Raw genomic sequence first — 19,306 nt, forward strand, 5'->3', positions numbered from 1 at the left:
ATCTGGTAGCCTAATACTATCACCAAGGGGCTGGCTTTTGTTTCATTCTTTTGCCCTGCCATCTACTGGGTTAACTTAATATTATATTTGGGTCCAGGATGGCAGTCAGTGGTTCTCAGGACTGCCTGCACTCTCAGTCATATTTCCCAGAATTCTTAGGGTAAGTCCTGAGATGCACTGTGATTGGTCCAGCAGAGATCACATACCCTTTGGTCCATTAGTCACTGTTCACTTCTGGGATTGAGAGTAGAGTCAGCTTCCCCAGAATCAGATGGATCCCTTTAGTGAAAATCAGGAGTTAATGATAAGAAGGGATTGGTTGTTGCACAGGCAACCACAAATGTCTGCTGTTTTCACCTGAGCCCCAGAAGCCTCCCTGACTGGCCTGCTTGACTTTCCCTCCTTGGAGCAGCCAACCTCCCATGCCAAACACCATAGTTTACCTGCCCTCAGCTTCTCCTTGCTGGCCATCCTGACAATTCTCTAGAATTTGAGGGTGGGAATGGAGTGGTCGCTATATTCATTCCGAGTTTCTTGTTTTCAGCTGGGAGAAACGCACAGACCCGCGAGGCAGGTTTTACTATGTGGACCACAACACTCGGACCACCACTTGGCAGCGTCCCACCGCTGAGTACGTTCGCAACTATGAGCAGTGGCAGTCACAGCGCAATCAGCTCCAGGGTGCCATGCAACACTTCAGCCAAAGATTCCTCTACCAGGTGAGAGGCCAGGGCTTGCCACCAGGGAGGGGAGCCTTCTGGTCCTCTATATTGCACAACCTCACACATCCTCTGTCTGTTTGGGGAGCAGGGAAGATGGTGGCTTGACATGTCAGTGTTGTGACTCTGGAGATTTTTATTCATCACAGTAAAATTCCACAGCTTCTAACTTGCTGATGCCATGTCCAGCCTTGGGGTGTTAGGACTCTATGTCTGAAGCAGAATTCACTATTTTTCTTCCAAGACTGGATTTCTCTTCTGACCCCTCCCTCTAGGTCCATTCACCCTGACTTGAAACTTGAAGGTCAGCTGTCACCTCCCCCTACCTCACCATTTTGAATTAGTCACCCATCTCTACTTTCCATTGCTGCTGCTGTTTTTCTTTAGATCTGCATGATTTGAGAGATTCTCAGGATCTTTAAAGGGAGCTTTAAAGTTCATGTCAGTCAGAGTTTGGTGAACTATTGCCTAGGGGCCAAACCAGCCCGTGGCTGGCTTTGTAAATAAAATTATATTGGCACATGCTGAAGTTTAGGTATGGACTCTGGTTGCTCTCACTATTGTGGCAGAGTTGAGTAGTTACAGCAGAAACCAGATGACCCAAAAGCCTGAAATATTTACCATCTAGCCCTTTACAGAAAAGCAATATTGATTCTCTGTCTAGGTCAACCTCCTTTCTGCTCCTGATTTCTCCGGGCCACTCCCAATAATTAGGGCAACCTCTGTTCTCTTTTGCTGACCTTCATTTCCCTCTCATCTGTACTGCCTGTTGCCACCAGAACAACCTTAAGATTTCACCTTTTTTTTTTTTTAAATCACTGTTCAGAGTCTAAGGAAGGGGGGGCTTTGCCCTACGCTTTTCACCGGCATTTTTATCACTGGCTCACAGATTTCTGTGTTCATTACCTGCAGACATACACTTTCTGGATCAGTATTCATAGTCCCAAATTAAGGGTGTAATGGTCTCTCATGTGGTGTCCCTTTAGGAACCTTCCCAGTAGCCCCTCTTCCTGAGTCTCTATCCCATGAGGGCTTCTACCAATTACCTGAGGCTAGTGTACTCCAACCACACAGCTTCTTTGGCCGGAAGAGGTGGGATTCCCACGTTGGAACCCAAGCATTTTCTCATAGCACCTTGCATGTAAACCTTGGGAGCTTCCGTAGAACCCACACAGGATGTGGTGTGTTCATAGCTGGAAACTTTTTGAGCTGGTCCATGACATTGAATTACTGTGTTTAAACCATGATTTCTCCTTGAAAGGAACTTTAACCCCACAACCCATTTCTAAATCAAATACTACCTTCATTGGATGCTGAGAAAATCTTTAGTTATGTTTAATTAAGTAGCAGTCATTTTCAGCTTTGCCTTCATTTGTAGCTCCCTCTCTGCTCACCCAAAGTGGGAGCCACACCATCAACCATAAGGCTTAGTGACATCTCCCTTGGCTGGCTTGCTCTTTCTGTCTGTGGGGGCTGATCGTTCATCTTACAGTGAGGAAACTGATGAGACCGCTATTTCCTTAGAATGTATAAACAGGGCCTCCCTGGTGGCGCACGGGGTTAAGATACAACCTGCCCGGCCAGGGAGATACCCACATGGTGCAGCAGACCTCTCCTGACTTGCCCACTGCTCCCCTCAGCAGTGTATTTCAGTCAATCTGCCTGTTCTGTTCTCCACTCTGTCTCTGGTGAATCCTCTCACCCCCACCCCACACCTCTGGCCTGTACCCCAGTTCTTTTATGCATAAATAAATAAATCTTTTAAAAAAAGAAAACAAAGTAAAGCAATTTAAAATTTTTTTTTAAAAAGAATGTCTAAACAGAAAGCCATTGGTCACATTAAGTTGCCTCCAGTTGGAACACCAGTCAGAGCCCATGTCCTGCCAGACAATCACTGCTCTGCATGGGTGGGATGTCCAGCTCTACAGCCCCTTTCACACATGTCTGACACCGGGGTCCTGGCTTATTTCAAAATTGGATGGCATCTGGTCATTTTCTGTATTTCAGAAATTGTTCCTCCTGAGCTGCACTCAGAGACTTTCCTAGCCATTTTCTTGGGTGGTTGAGGCTGCAAGACTAGAAGATGTGGGCATCTTTGTCCTTTGACTTTGAGACAAGGACACAGGTTCAGAGTCTCCTATACTTTTGTCTCTCTGATTATCCAGTTTCTCAAAATAAAAAAACAAATTCCATTAGGAGAATCCCTACCACACACCAAGTCAGTTCTGTAGATTGACTGGGTCATTGGGTATGTGAAAGGGAAGATTCTGGAGCTCGTGTCCACTTGGCCTTAGGAACCTTCATCCCTCCCGCCCACCTCCCCCACCTGCTTCTTTCCTTTGAGCTTTATCATCTGGGCCTGAGACATAGAACTTTGACTAGGAGCGTCCCCTAGAAATGAAGTACTGAAGTGATCCTCAGAATACTCTGACGCGAGGTGCTCAGCGTGGCTGGGGGCTCAGGAGGGTTCTGGATGGAGGGGATTGTGCCCATTTTCCCATGAAACAAGACTTGTATTGAAAAATGGTGCAGGGATCTTTCTCGAGTCAGCTTTCAATGTCTCTCTGTTGATTTCCCTCCCCTCTGGATTTGGTCTGCCCCTCTTGTTTGCTATGGTGCCATGTCCTGGTTACAAGTTAGAAGAGTTGCTTTCATAGTTATTTTGGGGTTTGGCGTTGGCCCAGAGTTTGACTCGGAAGACTTAAGAGCTGATGCTCTACCAGCAGCTCCTCCTTCTCCTCCTCCTACTGGGCTGAAACCGAGACCTTGTTCTTCTTCACTACCCTGCAGAGAGCATAAAATGTGGTTCAAATTGGAAACCAAGGGAATCCCAGATCACAGTCTCTGCAGTTTCCTTCTGCTGTCTGCTGCATCTTGCATCTTTTTCAGTTTCTGTTACTGTTCCCTTATTTCTGACATCTCCCTTTCCTACATGCCCGTGTGCTTTTGTTGCTTCTGGTCACTATGCCCAAAGTGGCGTGTGGCCCCTGCAGTGGCACTTTGCCCTCTCACCCCAAGGAGGCCACCCAGGCTGTGGGCATCATCTGTCACAATGGACCCATCTCCTAGCCCACTGCTGCTTGTGTGGCTCCAGTTCCTTCCCTCCTACTGGGTCCCTCCCATCACAACTAAAAATGGTAGCCAGCGTCGGCGGGACTGAAGACAAATCATTTGTTGACTCCTACTGTGTGGATGCCAAATGGTGTGGTTGGGAAACAAATGTCTGGTTTCTTGCTTTGCACGGAGCCCCTTGCACTGGAGCCTCAAGCACCTGGCTTTTGTTCTGTGCCCGCTGGGTGCGTCCTATTAAAAAAAAAGGAGCCTGCCTTCCACGCAGTAACCTTTATGCCCTCCCAGAACCTTTCTTGCTCTCGGCAGGATTTGCTAGACATTCTTTATTTCTGAGCTTGTATCTTAAAATATTACTGGAACTAGTGCTTAGTTCCCGAGGGACCTGAGCTCACGTGAGCTCTCTGGTTTGTGGCCTACACCCCAGGTCTCCCAACCCCGGCGCAGTTACCGGGAGAATCATCCCCCTTCACGCCTTTCTGTCCCTAGTGCTAAAGGGAACTGTCTTGTCACTGAGTCACCTGCTCATCTGGAATCTCTGCACCAGTCACCTCCACCCCATGCCTCTTTCTTGATGTATCACTTGGCGGGGCGGGTCTCTCAGTTTAGGGGGGCGTGTGGTAGAAGAGAAGGGACAATTGGCTCTTAGAGCTTCACTTTCCTGTCTGCTGATGTGTAGCTTTTTGTTTTTGTTTTTGTTCACTTTCTGCTCTTATTTTTCAAGTGGTACTATGTGCCTTAGGGAATAGAGGTTCTACATAGTCAAGTGCTATGCTCGAATCATAAGAGGTCAGATTGCACTGACTCCGTTTCATGTGTTGCTGTGGATCTGTCTCTGGTCTCCTCTCTCTCCCTCTCTACCTCTTCTCTCTCCTGTGACCTTTAAAAAAAAAAAAGGTCAAGGATTGCTTTTTTGTTTCTATTTTTGATGTCTGGAGGCTGTGAGTAGAGACCTTCTGGTGTGCTTGCAGAGTTAAGCAAAAGATGACTGTAAGGCCCGTGGAAACCCAGTAGGTATCAGTTGGGAGTCAAGTTCCCCTTAGAGCCTCTGAGTGCTACATGGATTATCCACTCATCCTGAAAACAGACCTGAAGCAGCAAACGGTCTCTCACCAAATGCTCCTTCCTTCAGTCTCCTAACCTGACCTTTTCTGTGGTCCTTCCCCTTGGCAAGGTCGCTGCTGGAGTCCTACTTTACCCCTTGCAGCCTATTTGGCGTCTTTATCTGGGGTGCCTGTGTGCTGCCCACAGTGGGCTCTTCCTTCCTGTGGCAAACGCATTTACAGCTACTGTACTTACATGTTATCTACGAAACGAAGTTGGAGGAACTTGGCTTGCATGGGGTGAAGTCACAGGAGGCTGCCACCTCCCACCCCCACCACTATGACTTATGTGGATGGGGGAGATTTTTTTCTCGTTCACCATCAGACAAATCTGAATTGTGTTGGTGACTCTGAGCACGTCCTCTAGGTTCACTAATGGGCCCTGAGCGGAGGACACCCAGCTCCCTGCACCTCCGTGCAGCCTCGTTCTGCCTGGGTAGGAGGCCCGTTGCTGAAAGGGGGCTCTGTCCCATCAAGGAACCTATGGTTTTGAGACTTATACATCTTTGTTGGAACTTGCTTTGGAAGAGTTGCTTGTATGCCACCTCGGAAAGAAAGTTTCTGTGTCCTTTCAGTTGGGGTGTGGAGGGAGGGCTGTGAAAGGGGACTCCTGGGCACTTGAGTTCTACCAATGTTTGCTCAAGCCCAGACTGAGCTCCATTCATCCTCTGGCCCATGTGTGGCTCCGCTGCCCCCAGACGGGGCCAGCCCGGCAGCCCCAAGTCTGCATCGAGAACTCGATCCCCTAATGTAACAATTAAATTTTAGTAAGTGAAATAAAAATGCTTGAGCGGGGTAAAAAAGGAGAGAGAGAAATAAAAGAAAAGCGAGTGTAGAACAATACTTGTTTTATTTAACTATGAAAAGTTTTTGACAGCACCCCCCCATCCCAACCCCCACCCCCGCTTCCCTGCAGGATATGAAAAAGCTGGGTTCACTGCAGCCCTTCCCCAGGGACCTCAGGGCAAAATGAGGCTGGGGGTGGGGTGCTCTAATGTAAACAGTGACCCTGAAGGCCTGGAGTCAGCTCCCCCTTCTTTCTCCTGTCTCCCCTTCTCTCTTGCCACCTCGCCCCCAGCCCCACCTCCCCACACAGTAACACACAGAACACTGAACAACTTCAGGTTCAGGCAGGAGGAGAATAAAGGTGCTTTGTGAAGAGAAGCAAAACATTCCTGGGGGAGGTGAGGGGCCCAGGGCATGAATGTGCCCTCAGTCTGGGCTGCTGTCGCACACTGCTGCCTGCCCCCTCTCCCAGCACACCCAGGAGGGAGGTAGGGGGAGGAGGGCCCAGCCCCCAGCCAGGAAGCTCTGGGCGTGGGCAGGGCTTGTGGGAATGATTTCATTGGAAAGACCTGCGATATTTTTTCCCCTCCCGTGTGTGGTTCTTGGAGAAAGTTGGAGGTGGTGGTGATTTCAGTTGCCTTGGCCGCAGTGAGCAGGAGCTGAGCTGAGCAGAGGTTCCCGGCGGAGCTGACTGGGCTGTCCTGTTCCTGGGCCCTCCTGCCGGGCCCGGCCAGCTTGCTGCAGCTCAGCCCTGGCCCACCTTCTTCAGCGCACCTCTTCCTCCCCCTCGTTCCACCCTTGCCAAAGCGTGTCTGGACCCGCAGTGTGCAGGGGTCTTTTTCGGTCTTTATTTTTTTTAAAAAAAAAGACTTTTAAGAGGAGCAGATGCCACCTGAGGCCCTCCCTGTGTCCTCTGTAAAGTGCGCAAATGTGGAAACGGGTCCTTGTCATTTTTATTTTTATCGATTGGTTTATTTTTAACCAGCAGCTTTTTTAACCTCTGTGTTCTGCTGTGTTTCTTGTGTCTAGTCTTCGAGTACTTCCACTGACCATGATCCACTGGGCCCTCTCCCTCCTGGCTGGGGTAAGTACTGACTTCCTTTTCTGACCCTCAGCTACTGCTCCACCACATTCCACCCTTGTCTCGGTCCTGGTCCCCCGCATGCCATCCTCACTTGTACCCCTCGGTTTCCCATAGGGCTTCTGTGCAGCCCTTTTAGCCGGCACAGCTCCAGGCAATGGAGCTAGAAGGTTGGGGAAGGAATGGAGTCCCCTGCATCCTGGTGGCATTCACCTACCAAAGCAGACGGAGGGGACCCTATGAAAGAAGTCCCCAGGCAGCTCTGGGACTGTGGGGTTTGGGTCCTGACTGTCAAGGGGTCTCCTCTAGTACCCATCCCACACTGACTGAGGCATTTTGATGCTGGCTCACTCCCAGATGCGTTTGTTCCAGGTCTGTGGCTACGGAATTGGAAGGTACCACATTACCCAACCTTTCTTTGCAGCTGAGATGTTGGAGGACTTCAGCCTCACTTTGACTAATGGAAGCCACGTTTTTGTTTGCGACACAGCTAAGAAAGAGGCTAGAAGGAAGCAGATCTGAGCTGAGGGCTGGGTGGTGACCCAAGGACAGTGCATCATTGCTAGCGAATAGCACTGTGCTGGGTCCCCCACCCACCCACCCCCGTCTCGCTGGGGCAGTCCACCTCCTTGGCGTGATCTGTCAGTTATAAGTTAGAGGAGTGGATATCTAGGACTTGGGGATCACTGGACTTGGAGAGGCTCAGCGCATTTTCAGCTCTGAGATGGCTCAGGGTTTTGTTTGGTATGGCGAGAGTCCCTGGGAGCAAAGGCAGGCCGTTTGTGCTGGAATCAGCATGTGCTGGGTTGAGTTTATTGGTTAGGCCAGCAAGACAGTAAACGTCGGTTTGGTGGTGTTCACGGAGTGTATTAAATAGGGAGGGTTGTGTTCCCCCACAAAGATGGAGAAGGTGACAAGGTTGGGATGAGCATCTGCCTGGAAAGTGCAGTTTTGAGCTGTATTCTCTCAGTGCAGACACCGCTGCTCCTTGGTAGCAATTTATAAGGTTGCATCAAACCCCTTGGGCCCACAGCGCATCACTTAGTGAATTACTCCTGCATTCCAGAGCCCTGGAAGGACTTCCTAGACCTTCTAGGGGGCTATATCAGCAAGGCTTCCATGCTAGGGCATCCCTGATGCACACAGATGATCCACTTGGCCCCCTGAACCCAACAAAGGTCCTCGGTAACTCAGAGATTGACAGCAGGTCAGATGTGAGAGGGTCCAGCCCAGGGTCGCTGTCTGGCAGGGGCCAACTCATCAGAGGAAACAAGAATCTGTCGTACAGTTGGTGCCTGTTGATACGGTGACTCTAGCTCGTGACCTGGCTCTGGAGAGTCAAATGATTTATTTCTGCACCAGTTCTGTTAAAAGATGCACATCGAGTCAGAGCAGCTTCAGAGACTGAAAAACAGCTCTCAGAAGCCAGGTGTGACATATCTGAGGTGGTAAGAGGCACCGTGGACAAAGCCAGTGTTGTTCATGAATGATCAGGAACATACACACAAACCTGTAATAGTCTGAAACTCAGCAAAACGAATATCCTGGCCGAGGGCCATGGCGCCTTCCTCCTCACAAGTCCCCCAAGCTTTGTAATGGCTTCCCTGTGGCTGTGGCAGGGCACCTCCCCAGGGAGAGTCAAGAGGAAACAGAAAGAGCAGCAAAACCAAAGGCAAATTGCATCACACATGAGCTTGCCGTTGAGTCTACTGTGTTCTGCTCTCTGTTCTGGTGTCCTTTTCTGCTCCTTCAGGAAGAGACCCTGGGGTCTCCCCATGCACTGGCCTGGGGCTCCAGACAACCTCAACTGTAGATCTAGTTTTCCTCAGCAGCCTGACCCCAGACATGTGGTTGAATGTCCCGCAGTCCATGGGATTTCCCAGTACCCAAACCAGGAAATTGTGTGCAGCAAGGAGTAGCGAGAGCTACTCCCACAGTGAGCTGTACCAGATCTGGGGGCACAGGTCCCAGACAAGCTCCATAGAGCCCCTGGCCAGTAGTTAGAATGGGCTTCGCCTCTGGCAGAGGATAGGCTGAGGACCTAGTTCCAAGTAGAAGCTTCTGGGCTGAGGGGCCTCTACCTCTCAGAACCCTGTCGAGAAACTGAACCTCCGTGGGATGGTCCTACAGCTCTTCTGAGATGGTGGGGACTCTGGAGCAACCCTGGGCAAATCCTTTCCTTCCTTTTCCTTTTGTCTGTGTTTCTAAAATTTCCATTGAGTAATGGACACCAGGTAAGGTAGAGTAGCCAATACCCTGGGTTGATATTGGGAAGGGTACAGCTTGATATTTGAAGGGGAGGGCTCTGGGCACCCCAGTTCTGTTCCTCTCAGCCTTTAGTCTCCCTGCAGCTCTAGAAGTGATTGTTTCTTTCATTCTGCCCTTCACTGTAGAAGGGGGGGGCATTCTCATCATTTGTTTTCAGGTCAGAGACAGGTTTGAAGGCTCAGAAACTTCCTGGGTTCCTCTGCCTGGTTTGGAGCCTTGCTCTCCATTTTGCCTACTGTCCATCTGGAGCTGATGATTCCCTTCTGTGGGGTGTTGTAAGAGTCCTCCAACTTGGGCCTTTATTTGCTTGTGCGTAACACAAAAGTTTGGCTGGGTTATGAGAGATCTATAATACAACGTTGCCTTTAAGCAGGAGAAGAGAAGGTAAAAGGTAACACAAGGCTTGGTGCAGAGCACTGATAGAGTGGTATGAAGTCAAATGTGGCCTCTCACCAACCCCTCACCAATGACACCGCCTATGCGATGGACGCCTGGCTTGGCTGCATCCAGTGGATGGAGTTGTTGCAGAACCAGAGACCAGCCGTGATGGACTGGGGTGGGGACCAGGGCTGAGGGGCAGCTGGCGATCCCTCCACTGTGCAGCTGGATGCAATTAAGCCTCTGGTTTCAGCTGGTCTGCTCCCAATGTGTCACCATACCGCCCCCTTCCCTGCAGCTAACCGACCAAGCAACCATCCAGCAATCCAAAGACAGTGCTTGATTTCCAGTTGGAAATGGACAATCCCTCCCCCTCCCCAGCAGGGAAAGATTCTCTTTTTGTCTTTTGTGCCATTGACAGATGTTGAGCCAGGCATTTACCAGTTAAACTTCTGTAGCAGTATGGGAATGGGCAGAAATTCAGACCCTGCACTCAGGAAGCAGGAGCCAGAGGGGAGAGGACAAGGTCTCAGTCTGATTGTCCCCTTTTCTTTCTTCTTACCTGGCAGAGAAGAGACAGGACAATGGACGGGTGTATTACGTGAACCACAACACACGCACTACCCAGTGGGAGGACCCTCGGACTCAGGGGTAAGGACTGGGGTGGGGAGGCCCTGGACCCTGTGCAGCTCCAACCTTGGCGGAGTAGCATTGAATTGGCTGGTAGTCTGGGACCTTCAGCCACGCACGTGTTTTCTGAGATCCTCATCATAATGAACTTGAAAGTGATCCCTTAAGTGAGCCTTCCTGGTGGATGGAGGGTGGCCTGGCTGATGTTCTCCATCTGGCCGATTGTGCAGGCTGCTGCTGCTAACACCACCTCAGAAAGGTTGAGGGACACCCTCAACACTGTACCAACCACCCCTCAAGAAGCAAGTCAAGGACTGGGGCACATGGTGCCCGAAGATTGCTGGTGGCTACTCAGGCCATGGCCAGGGCTACCTCTCTGTGGCCTCATGAAAGTAAATGATTTCTCTCTGCTACACACCTGTTCTGAGGCCTCAGGCACATTTTCTCAAACACCACCTACAAGACTCTGCTGGGCCTGGATGAAATTAGAGAGGAAATGGCACTATGGCGTCCCCAGCCTCTTAAACATTGAGGCCCAAAAGGTGAGGCCAGCCCTAAACCACTCTTTTCCTGTTTCCAGGATGATCCAGGAGCCTGCTCTGCCCCCAGGGTGGGAGATGAAATACACCAATGAGGGGGTGCGCTACTTCGTGGACCACAATACCCGCACGACCACCTTTAAGGACCCTCGGCCCGGGTTTGAGTCTGGGTAAGGAGGGCCTGTCCATGTCAGCTACTCTTACTGCCCTCTAGTGGCCAATTTCAATGTCCTTAGCGGGGATGGGAGGGCAGGGTCTGGTTTTTCAGAACACTAGTGGTCTTTCTCTAAGAGCAAGAGGTCTGGCTTCATCTCTAGTTTTTCTTTTTACTCCTCCATTCTGAAGATCTTCCTGGCAGTCCCCTTCTTTTTATATCTTACTTTGCTCACCTTTAGGCAAACATAGCCTCAGCCTTCCTTAGGGCTAAAAAGATAATGTTGCTGATTTCTGAGAAATCCCAGATTCCAGACCATCTTTGCTCTTCCTAGGACGAAGCAGGGTTCCCCCGGTGCCTATGACAGAAGTTTTCGGTGGAAGTATCACCAGTTCCGTTTCCTCTGCCATGTGAGTTCTGGTGCTGGGACCTCCAGGCCAGCAGCAGGAATACCTGTGTCTTAGGTGGGGGCAGGTCACTGTCTCATCCCAAGAAGTTGTCTGACATTGTCTCCAGGAAGTCAGCTTCCATTGCTAGGGGCCCAGGCTCTCCCCTACAGCCCAGGGGAAGGGGAAACCTGTTCAGCCAGATACGAGACCAGACCATATAGTTTCCATGATGGCCCTAATTTGAGGTTATTGTTTTCTTTTCTTTTTAGTCCAATGCCCTCCCCAGCCACGTGAAGATCAGTGTTTCCAGGCAGACGCTTTTTGAGGATTCTTTCCAACAGGTTAGAGAATAATCAATGGTGTCTAAGACCAGGGGACAGGCACATGTTGCCCCTCACCACCCTGTCTTCTGTTAGGCAGCCTGTTAAGTCTACAAGTCAAGTTCCCAAGGTGCGAGCCCCCAGCCCGCATGGCAGGGAGAGTGACAGGCTGGGCACCGCACTCTCTCTCCCTAGATCATGAACATGAAACCCTACGACCTGCGCCGACGGCTCTACATCATCATGCGCGGCGAGGAGGGCCTGGACTACGGGGGCATCGCCAGGTGAGCTTGGTGCCCCTGGCAGGCTTTACTGCACCCCATGTCCCCAGGCTGCAGGGCCCAGGCTAGAGAGCTGCCTCCCCTTTGCTCAGACTGGCTCCCAGAGCTCTTATGCATGTGTAGGAGCGGGCCCAGGCTAGGCCAGTCCAAATGGGCGTGGGAGCAGGGTCCTGGGGCTCCCTGCATTAACCCTTTTGTTGTTGGGTCACAGGGAGGTGGGGAGCGGAGTGGGACTCCTGGATCCAGGACTCAGGACAGTAACTCTTTGACTACCCAATAAGTCACCATTTCTATACTTTAACCAGCCCTCTGTGCCAGCGGGCAGTGGCTAAATATTGGTGCCATGTGCTTGTGTGTTATAATCAACCCTGAGCTTCTCTCCATCCTGAGGTAGCCAGGGCAGTTTAAACCGGGTGTCTCAGTGTGGACCTGATATGTGTCAGCTGCGTCCGCATCCATAGGGCCTTGCCATCAGTACTCGGCTACAGGTCACATGCGCACATGGTCAGTAAAGTGAAAATGGCTAATGTAACCCTAAAAGAGCCCACAGCCTTGTCTTACTCACCCCAGTCCACCTATAAAAGTTAACAGACTCTGGCAAAACATTGCCTTGGACAGTGGGCCCCAAGGGCCGTAGCAGAGGGAAGGAGCATCTTGGCCTGAAGTGACTGCTGAGCTCGCTGACATTCATGGTGTGGGGACATCTTCTCGCTTGGTGTCGGGTTAACTTGCTTCTGGTCTTCTGTTCGCTGGTGGCATGGTCCTCTGTGTTGACCCCTGTGGACCCATTGCTCTTTTTTTTCCCGTGGTGACCTCCTCTCCAGGCTCTGCTTGGTGGGCTTCTGGTGTGGCTCCCGCCTTGTGTGTGTCTGTCTCTCTGTGTCCTGCCAGTGGTTTTACCCTATGGTAGGTTACGTCATGCTGTTCTACCACAGGGTAGAACCACGGACAGGATACCGGGGCACCCTCTGCATCGAAGGACTCCTCATCTGCCCGGCAACAGACAGCCCAGCAGCCAGGGACTGGCCCCCTGGGGACATCCCCACGCTGGTTTAGCTCAAGCCTGAAAGGAGCCTGCATTCTGGCTTGAGACTTGTAAATAGGGTGCAAAGAGATGCTAGGGTGTGGGTGTTGGTTCAGATGAACGCACAGATGTATGGGAAAAGATGTTGATGGTGGGGGGGATGTGCAAAGGAACTGAGATATAGCTGGTGGGACAGAGGGAGTGAGGTTTATAGTCTAGAGGCAGCATGGGTTACAGTTTACTAACCATGAGTTAGCAACCTGCACCCATGGATTCTTACTGCACTGCCTACTCTGGTCGGGTGGTAGCAGTGTGGCTGCTGTTCATATGGCACCTTTGCATGATTTAGAAAAAGGTGACTTTTTCTCAAGAGACTTCTGTGTCTTAGAAAAGGGTCATGGTAGCTTGGGTTTATCAGAAAAACAAACCAGCCTAGCTTGACTGCTGTTTGCAGGAAAATTATTGTAATGAACATCCACGTCTAGATATTTTAACATGGTGCCCTTGTGCGGTGCTTAGCCTACACAACTGTGCCTGGTGGACCTGGGGTGCAAGGACCCCTTTGCCATTAGATACTTGGCATCCTGGCTGTAAAGTCCTGGGAGCCAGCACATACACACTTTACTTTTCCTCAGCATCATCCTCAAGTACAATTGTTGTTGTCCTGGCTTCTCCCAGGTCTGACTCTGTTCCACTCACATGCCAGCTGTCATGATTCCATGGAGTTGGACTTCCTGGGGACATGCGTCTGCAGTGCAGTCTAGCTGAAGTAGGACAGAGGAGGAGAGAGCAAACCTCCCTTATAGGTGTACAGGGAGGGGTCATGAGTCTTTTTTTTTCTTCTCTCACAGAGAGTGGTTTTTCCTCCTATCCCACGAGGTGCTCAACCCCATGTATTGTTTATTTGAATACGCCGGGAAGAACAATTACTGCCTACAGATCAACCCCGCCTCCTCCATCAACCCCGACCACCTCACCTACTTCCGCTTTATTGGCAGGTTCATCGCCATGGTAAGATTCATGGCCATGAGACCTCCGGGCAGGCTGCAGCTCAGGAGGCCAGACTGCACACCCATAGTAGTGCTGCCAACCACTGCCCCCCTCAGAGCCCCACCCTCCTCCTCACAGAATTCCTAACCCAAAGGCAAAGAACTAGATAGTTTGGTCCATTCTCAGTGACCACCCTGGGGCCCTTAAGAGAGTTTTCTTGGCAGGCTTGTCCTGTGAAAACCGAGGGACCCTAACAGCTCACAATGGCCCTGTAGAGGGTGTTGGGATGTAAGGACTGAGCACAACCTTAATTGGCCACTTGCTGCCCGTCTCTGGGGGGAGGGGGCACCACCTTCTGTTAGAAGCTGCAGGTGGGAGCATTTGGGAGTATTGAGAAACAGAGTTGGGAAGGGGAGCCCATGGGAGCCATATTAGGTGAGATGTTTCACTGCTTACTGTCCTTTGCTTCTCCCTGACTTCCGAAGTTCAGGACGACCCAAGAGCCCATTACTAAATATGTCCCTTCCCATCGTCTGGAAGTTCTTGGCCAGAGCGCTGGCCTCAGGAAGTGGGCACATTCCTCCCAGACCTAGAGACCCGCCCGGCCCAGCAGCCGACAGGACAGACTAGTAAAACCCTAGACTATTACTCACCATTGGGCCGCCAACTCTTGCCGTCACTGGCGTCTGCATTATTTTTGGCTGCCTCTGCTGCCCAGTGCTGAGCATCAGTGAGTCAGCGCTGCCACCTTGAGCTATACTGGATGAGTCCCCTCTGTCAGATCAAGGCAGATCTCTGCCAGAACAGGGAGCTGGCAGGGGGCTTGTTGGGCAGGCTAGTGGCTCAGGGTGGGCTCCTGAGTAGACCCACCCTGTGGTCTGCAGATGTGACGAACATGCCTTCCGAGGTCTCAGTCAGGACAAAGATGTTCCTTTGGGGCCCCTGAGGCAGCTGGATGCTCAGGTGTATTGGGAATGGCAGAGAGGTAGCAGTAGCCAGATTTGATCTGGAGCAGCCAAGAGCCTACTTGGAAAATATCCTGGGAAGACCAAAACCTCTTTGCCATTTCTTTGTCTTCCTCAGGCCCTGTACCATGGAAAATTCATTGACACGGGCTTCACCCTCCCTTTCTACAAGCGAATGCTCAACAAGAGACCAACCCTGAAAGACTTGGAATCCATCGACCCGGAGTTCTATAACTCCATCGTCTGGATCAAGTGAGCCCCTGCCCTTGTTCCACGCAGGAGGAGGGGTCTATGGTTGGGGAGAAGCTAGTGCTGGCCTTCTCTGCCAGAGTGACCGCTGTAGGTCCCCTGGAAGGGTTCTCACTCAGGGAGAGGGCATGTGCCTCTGTTTCCATTCTAGGCCCCCTGTGAGTTCTCCTGTTTCCCTGAAAGTAAGTGATGGAGCAGGGTTAAGGGAAGACCCATCATCCCTCTTCGTCTCTCCTGCCCCTAGAGAGAACAGCCTAGAAGAGTGTGGCCTGGAGCTGTACTTCATCCAGGACATGGAGATCCTGGGCAAGGTGACCACCCACGAGCTGAAGGAAGGTGGTGAGAGCATCCGAGTAACAGAGGAGAACAAGGAAGAATACATCATGTGAGTCTCCTGTGGGAATGGAGGGTGGGGAGAGGGGAGTAGAGACATAGCCTGTGGCAAAGAAGGGGTTTTCCGCTCTTGTCTCTGGGGTATCCAGGCATTGCCTCCAGGTCACAGGATTGCAAGAACCCCCCCCCCCCCCATTTTGCATAGGCCCGAGGTGGCTACCGTGACAGTCACATACTGAGCTGCGTTGAGGGCACTGAGCCCTGACCCTCTGTTCCCGGCTCTTGGTTGTTCTTGTTTCCCCATGTGGTAGACTTCAAGACTGCGGGACTGAATTTCTTTGAAGAAGCTTGAAATTTCGCCATCTCCCTCTCCTTTCCCCTAACGGAAGGATTTTGGTGTCCTGTTTGTTTAAATGCACCATTTCACATGTATTTGTGCCTTCATTTGCCTATATGTGCTTTTGTGTCTCTCGGTTTGTTCTCTTTAGTCTCCGCGGGTCTGTGGTCCAGTCAGCAGTGGTGGGAGGAGGAGGAGATGATAGAGCTGGGTTCAGATTCAGGTGTCCTGGGGATACTGTGAGGTCGGGCGGGCCTGGATCCCCCAGTCGACAGGGTCTTGTGGGCCGGAGGTCTGCTTTCCACAGGTTCCTTGCTGCTGCACCCACTGCCCGAGCTATGCCTGAGCAGGGCCTCTCAGGTGCCGCTGACAGACAGCCCATCTTGGTTTTAGGCTGCTGACCGATTGGCGCTTCACCCGGGGCGTGGAAGAGCAGACCAAAGCCTTCCTGGACGGCTTCAATGAAGTCGCTCCCCTGGAGTGGTTGCGCTACTTTGATGAGAAAGAACTGGAGGTGAGAACCCAGGTTGTGTGGGCTCTGGTTCTGTGGGTGCCTGCATCTGCCCTTCCCTGGCAGCCTTGTTTGGAGGTCTCCATGGTCAAGGCCCGTGTAACTCATGTAATTAAAACTGTCGACAAAAACTGGAGAAAATATTTTTGTTGTTGCTTTTGTTTTTGTTTTTATTTTTATTTTTTTAATTTTTAATTTTTTTTTATTTGCTTCCCCCCACCCCCTCAGGTTGAGTCCCCATAGAATTTCCTTCCCCACGGCACCCGTGCACCATCACCACAATCTCCTGTGCTCCTCCCTCCCTCCCTCTGATCCCTCTCCCTCCTCCTCCCCTGCAAGATGTCTCTGATTTGTAATTGTCTGTTTTTGCTTTGTTGTGTTTTGTACTGTTATTATTATTATTTTTTTTACACTGATGTCTTATTTGGTTCCCCTGTATTCCTGCTATAAGTGAACCCATCCGATATTTTTCTTTTCCCTTCTGGCTTTTTTCATTGAGCATGATTCCTTCTAGCTCCATCCACGTTGCTGCGAACGGCATGAGTTTATATTTTTTGATTGCTACATAATATTCCATCGTGTATATATGCCACATCTTCTTGATCCAGTCATCTATTTTTGGGCATTTGGGTTGTTTCCAGGTTTTACCTATTGTAAATAGCACTGCAATAAACACAGGTGTACAGGCATTCTTTTGAATCAATGTTTTTGTGTCCTTTGGGTAGATCCCTAGGAGTGGAATTGCTGGGTCGTATGGTAGCTCCATTTTTAGTAGACTGAGCAACCTCCAGACAGCTTTCCATAGTGGTTGGACCAGTTTGCACTCCCACCAGCAACGCAGGAGAGTTCCTTTTTTACCACATCCTCGCCAACATTTGTTGTTGCTTGTTTTTTTGATATGTGCCATTCTCACTGGTGTAAGGTGGTATCTCAGTGTGGTTTTGATTTGAACCAGAGAAAATATTTGAGACAATTTCATCTGATAGCCAGCAAAGGAGGGGGTGGGGACTGGCCGGGTGCTGACATCCTCCCCTCTGCAGCTGATGCTGTGCGGCATGCAGGAGATAGACATGAGCGACTGGCAGAAGAACACCATCTACCGGCACTACACCAAAAACAGCAAACAGATCCAGTGGTTCTGGCAGGTGGGTCTGTGAACTGGTCCCGCCACGGTCAGGGCCAGGGTCTGGCGAGGGTCTTTCGAGTAGTCCCCCTGGGGGAATGAGACCTCAAGCTCAAGGACGCTTATTGTGTTGTCACCTCCCTCACCTTTGATACTCTGTCCTCACCTCTCCAATTTGCCAGAGATGAGGAGGCACCCAGTCTTGGAGTGAATGGAGCTATGGCAGCCATATGCGGTCCTAGCACATTTGCCCACAGGTGCAGTGTTCAGCCTGGGACCAGCACAGAACACGTGTTGGGTGGGGCTAGGGGTGCTGGGCTGTAGGCTGTCAGTCCTGGGGTTTCCTTCCCGTCACCAGAGAGCATGTGCTTGACTGGAGAGAACCCAAATTGGCTCGTTATCCTGGGTATAGTGGATCAATTGATTCCTTTGTGTGTGGGGGTTTGTTGCTGTTGTCCTTGCACACTGTAGCTCCCATATGAAAGAATAAATACATGTGAATTTTTTGTGGAGGTGAAATTCACATACCAGAAAATTGCCCACGTTAAGCTTTTCAGGGTGTACAGTTCAGCAGCTTTCCCCAGTGTTGAGCAGCTGTCACCCCATCTAGTTCCAGAACTTCACATCTTCCCAAGAAGCCTCTTACCCATTAGCAGTCACTGCCATCCTTAGGATTCTTAGAGCAGCACTTGCATGTCAGGAGGAGAGTGCCTGGCCTCAGATGTCTGCAAGTGGATGGGAATGTTCTGCAAATACAGGCTCCCAGAGAGAGAGGTTTGGCATTTCCCAGGATGGTGGCCATCCCCCTCCCTCTCCCCCAACCTGGGCTCTGTGTTTGCAGCCCCAAAGAGGGGCCCTGGCTGGCCAGAGAGTTACAGGTCAGGCTGAAGTGCCAGGCTGGGTGGGTGCTGGCCTCTCCCTGACTCTCAGACTTCCAGGTGGTGAAGGAGATGGACAACGAGAAGAGGATCCGGCTGCTCCAGTTTGTTACGGGGACCTGCCGCCTGCCTGTGGGGGGGTTTGCTGAACTCATTGGTAGGTTTCCCCTCGTCTTGCTGGTGCCCTTGGGTGGGGGTGAGGACAGCACAAACAGGGGCCCACCCTGCTATCTTCCTGGCAGCAAGTGGTAGGGGGAAAGCTGCAGCCCCATCTGTGGGTGAGCTAGAGGATCCTGCCTCAGGAAGGGGCCTTTCTGTTATCTATGGTGCATTTTTTTCTGGAAACCAGGCAGCAACGGACCACAGAAGTTTTGCATCGACAAGGTTGGCAAGGAAACCTGGCTGCCCAGAAGCCACACCTGGTGAGCCCACCGATTTCAGTGGCAGGGGGCCAGAGCCTCCCAGACTAGATCCGCCTCAAAGGACAGCTCAGTGGGTGGCGACCTTGGGGTCTTGACTCCCTTTTGCGTAGCCCTGGGGTGTTGGGGTGAGTCCAGGAGCTGTACTTTGCTGGTGCCTCCTCTGCCTGGACCTCTGATCTTTCGAGTGTTGTGGCAGCTATTATGTGCCCTGACACCTTACAAAGCATTCGGTATTGAAACACTTCTGTTCCCTGAGAGCCTCCTGCCCAATTCCCCATTTACCCAGCTGCCCTGCCTCCACCCCAAGCCCTGTCACAGTTCAGGGACCTGGAGTGTTAAGGCCTGACACAGCCAGGGCCCTAGAAGACCCTGCTCTTGCCTCTGGCCACCTGGTGTCCAGTAAGGTGGAGCCACAGTCCTTGCACTCTCTTGAGGCCCTGTGGCTGGGTGGGGCTCTCAGAGCCTGAGCTCCCAATCCGACTGCTCTCTTCTCCTCCCTGCACAGTTTCAACCGTCTGGATCTCCCACCATACAAGAGCTACGAACAGCTGAAGGAGAAGCTGCTCTACGCCATTGAGGAGACTGAGGGCTTTGGACAAGAGTAACTGAGGCTACCACCTCCCTCATCCCCCAGCGCACATGTAGTCCTTCCTGCCCGAGAGGCCGCTGGCCATGCAGCCCCCTGGGGGGCCCTCACGGAGGGTGGCTCTGTGTGGGACCGTGCTGTCTTCATACCGGCGACAGCAGAGCCTGACCT

At 51.4% G+C, this 19,306-nt stretch overlaps 1 protein-coding gene across 1 annotated transcript in view; it reads left to right on the forward strand.

Annotated features, from left to right (window-relative positions):
* Window positions 1-19,154, forward strand: part of WWP2 (WW domain containing E3 ubiquitin protein ligase 2) — a gene marked incomplete at its 3' end in the record, with an annotated part of 120,720 nt that extends 101,566 nt beyond the window's left edge. Inside the window, exons 9-23 of the mRNA XM_084257197.1 lie at window positions 545-719; window positions 6,707-6,761; window positions 9,974-10,055; window positions 10,615-10,743; window positions 11,062-11,137; window positions 11,386-11,457; window positions 11,632-11,720; window positions 13,593-13,752; window positions 14,815-14,948; window positions 15,190-15,330; window positions 16,009-16,129; window positions 17,167-17,271; window positions 18,188-18,284; window positions 18,477-18,549; window positions 19,055-19,154. Coding sequence (XP_084113323.1) covers window positions 545-719; window positions 6,707-6,761; window positions 9,974-10,055; window positions 10,615-10,743; window positions 11,062-11,137; window positions 11,386-11,457; window positions 11,632-11,720; window positions 13,593-13,752; window positions 14,815-14,948; window positions 15,190-15,330; window positions 16,009-16,129; window positions 17,167-17,271; window positions 18,188-18,284; window positions 18,477-18,549; window positions 19,055-19,154 — 1,609 coding nt within the window. The remainder of the gene's footprint in view (window positions 1-544; window positions 720-6,706; window positions 6,762-9,973; window positions 10,056-10,614; window positions 10,744-11,061; window positions 11,138-11,385; window positions 11,458-11,631; window positions 11,721-13,592; window positions 13,753-14,814; window positions 14,949-15,189; window positions 15,331-16,008; window positions 16,130-17,166; window positions 17,272-18,187; window positions 18,285-18,476; window positions 18,550-19,054) is intronic.
* Window positions 19,155-19,306: the final 152 nt, after the last annotated feature.

This window comes from Talpa europaea (genome assembly GCF_964194135.1).
Source record: "Talpa europaea genome assembly, chromosome: 16".
Lineage (NCBI taxonomy): Eukaryota > Metazoa > Chordata > Mammalia > Eulipotyphla > Talpidae > Talpa > Talpa europaea.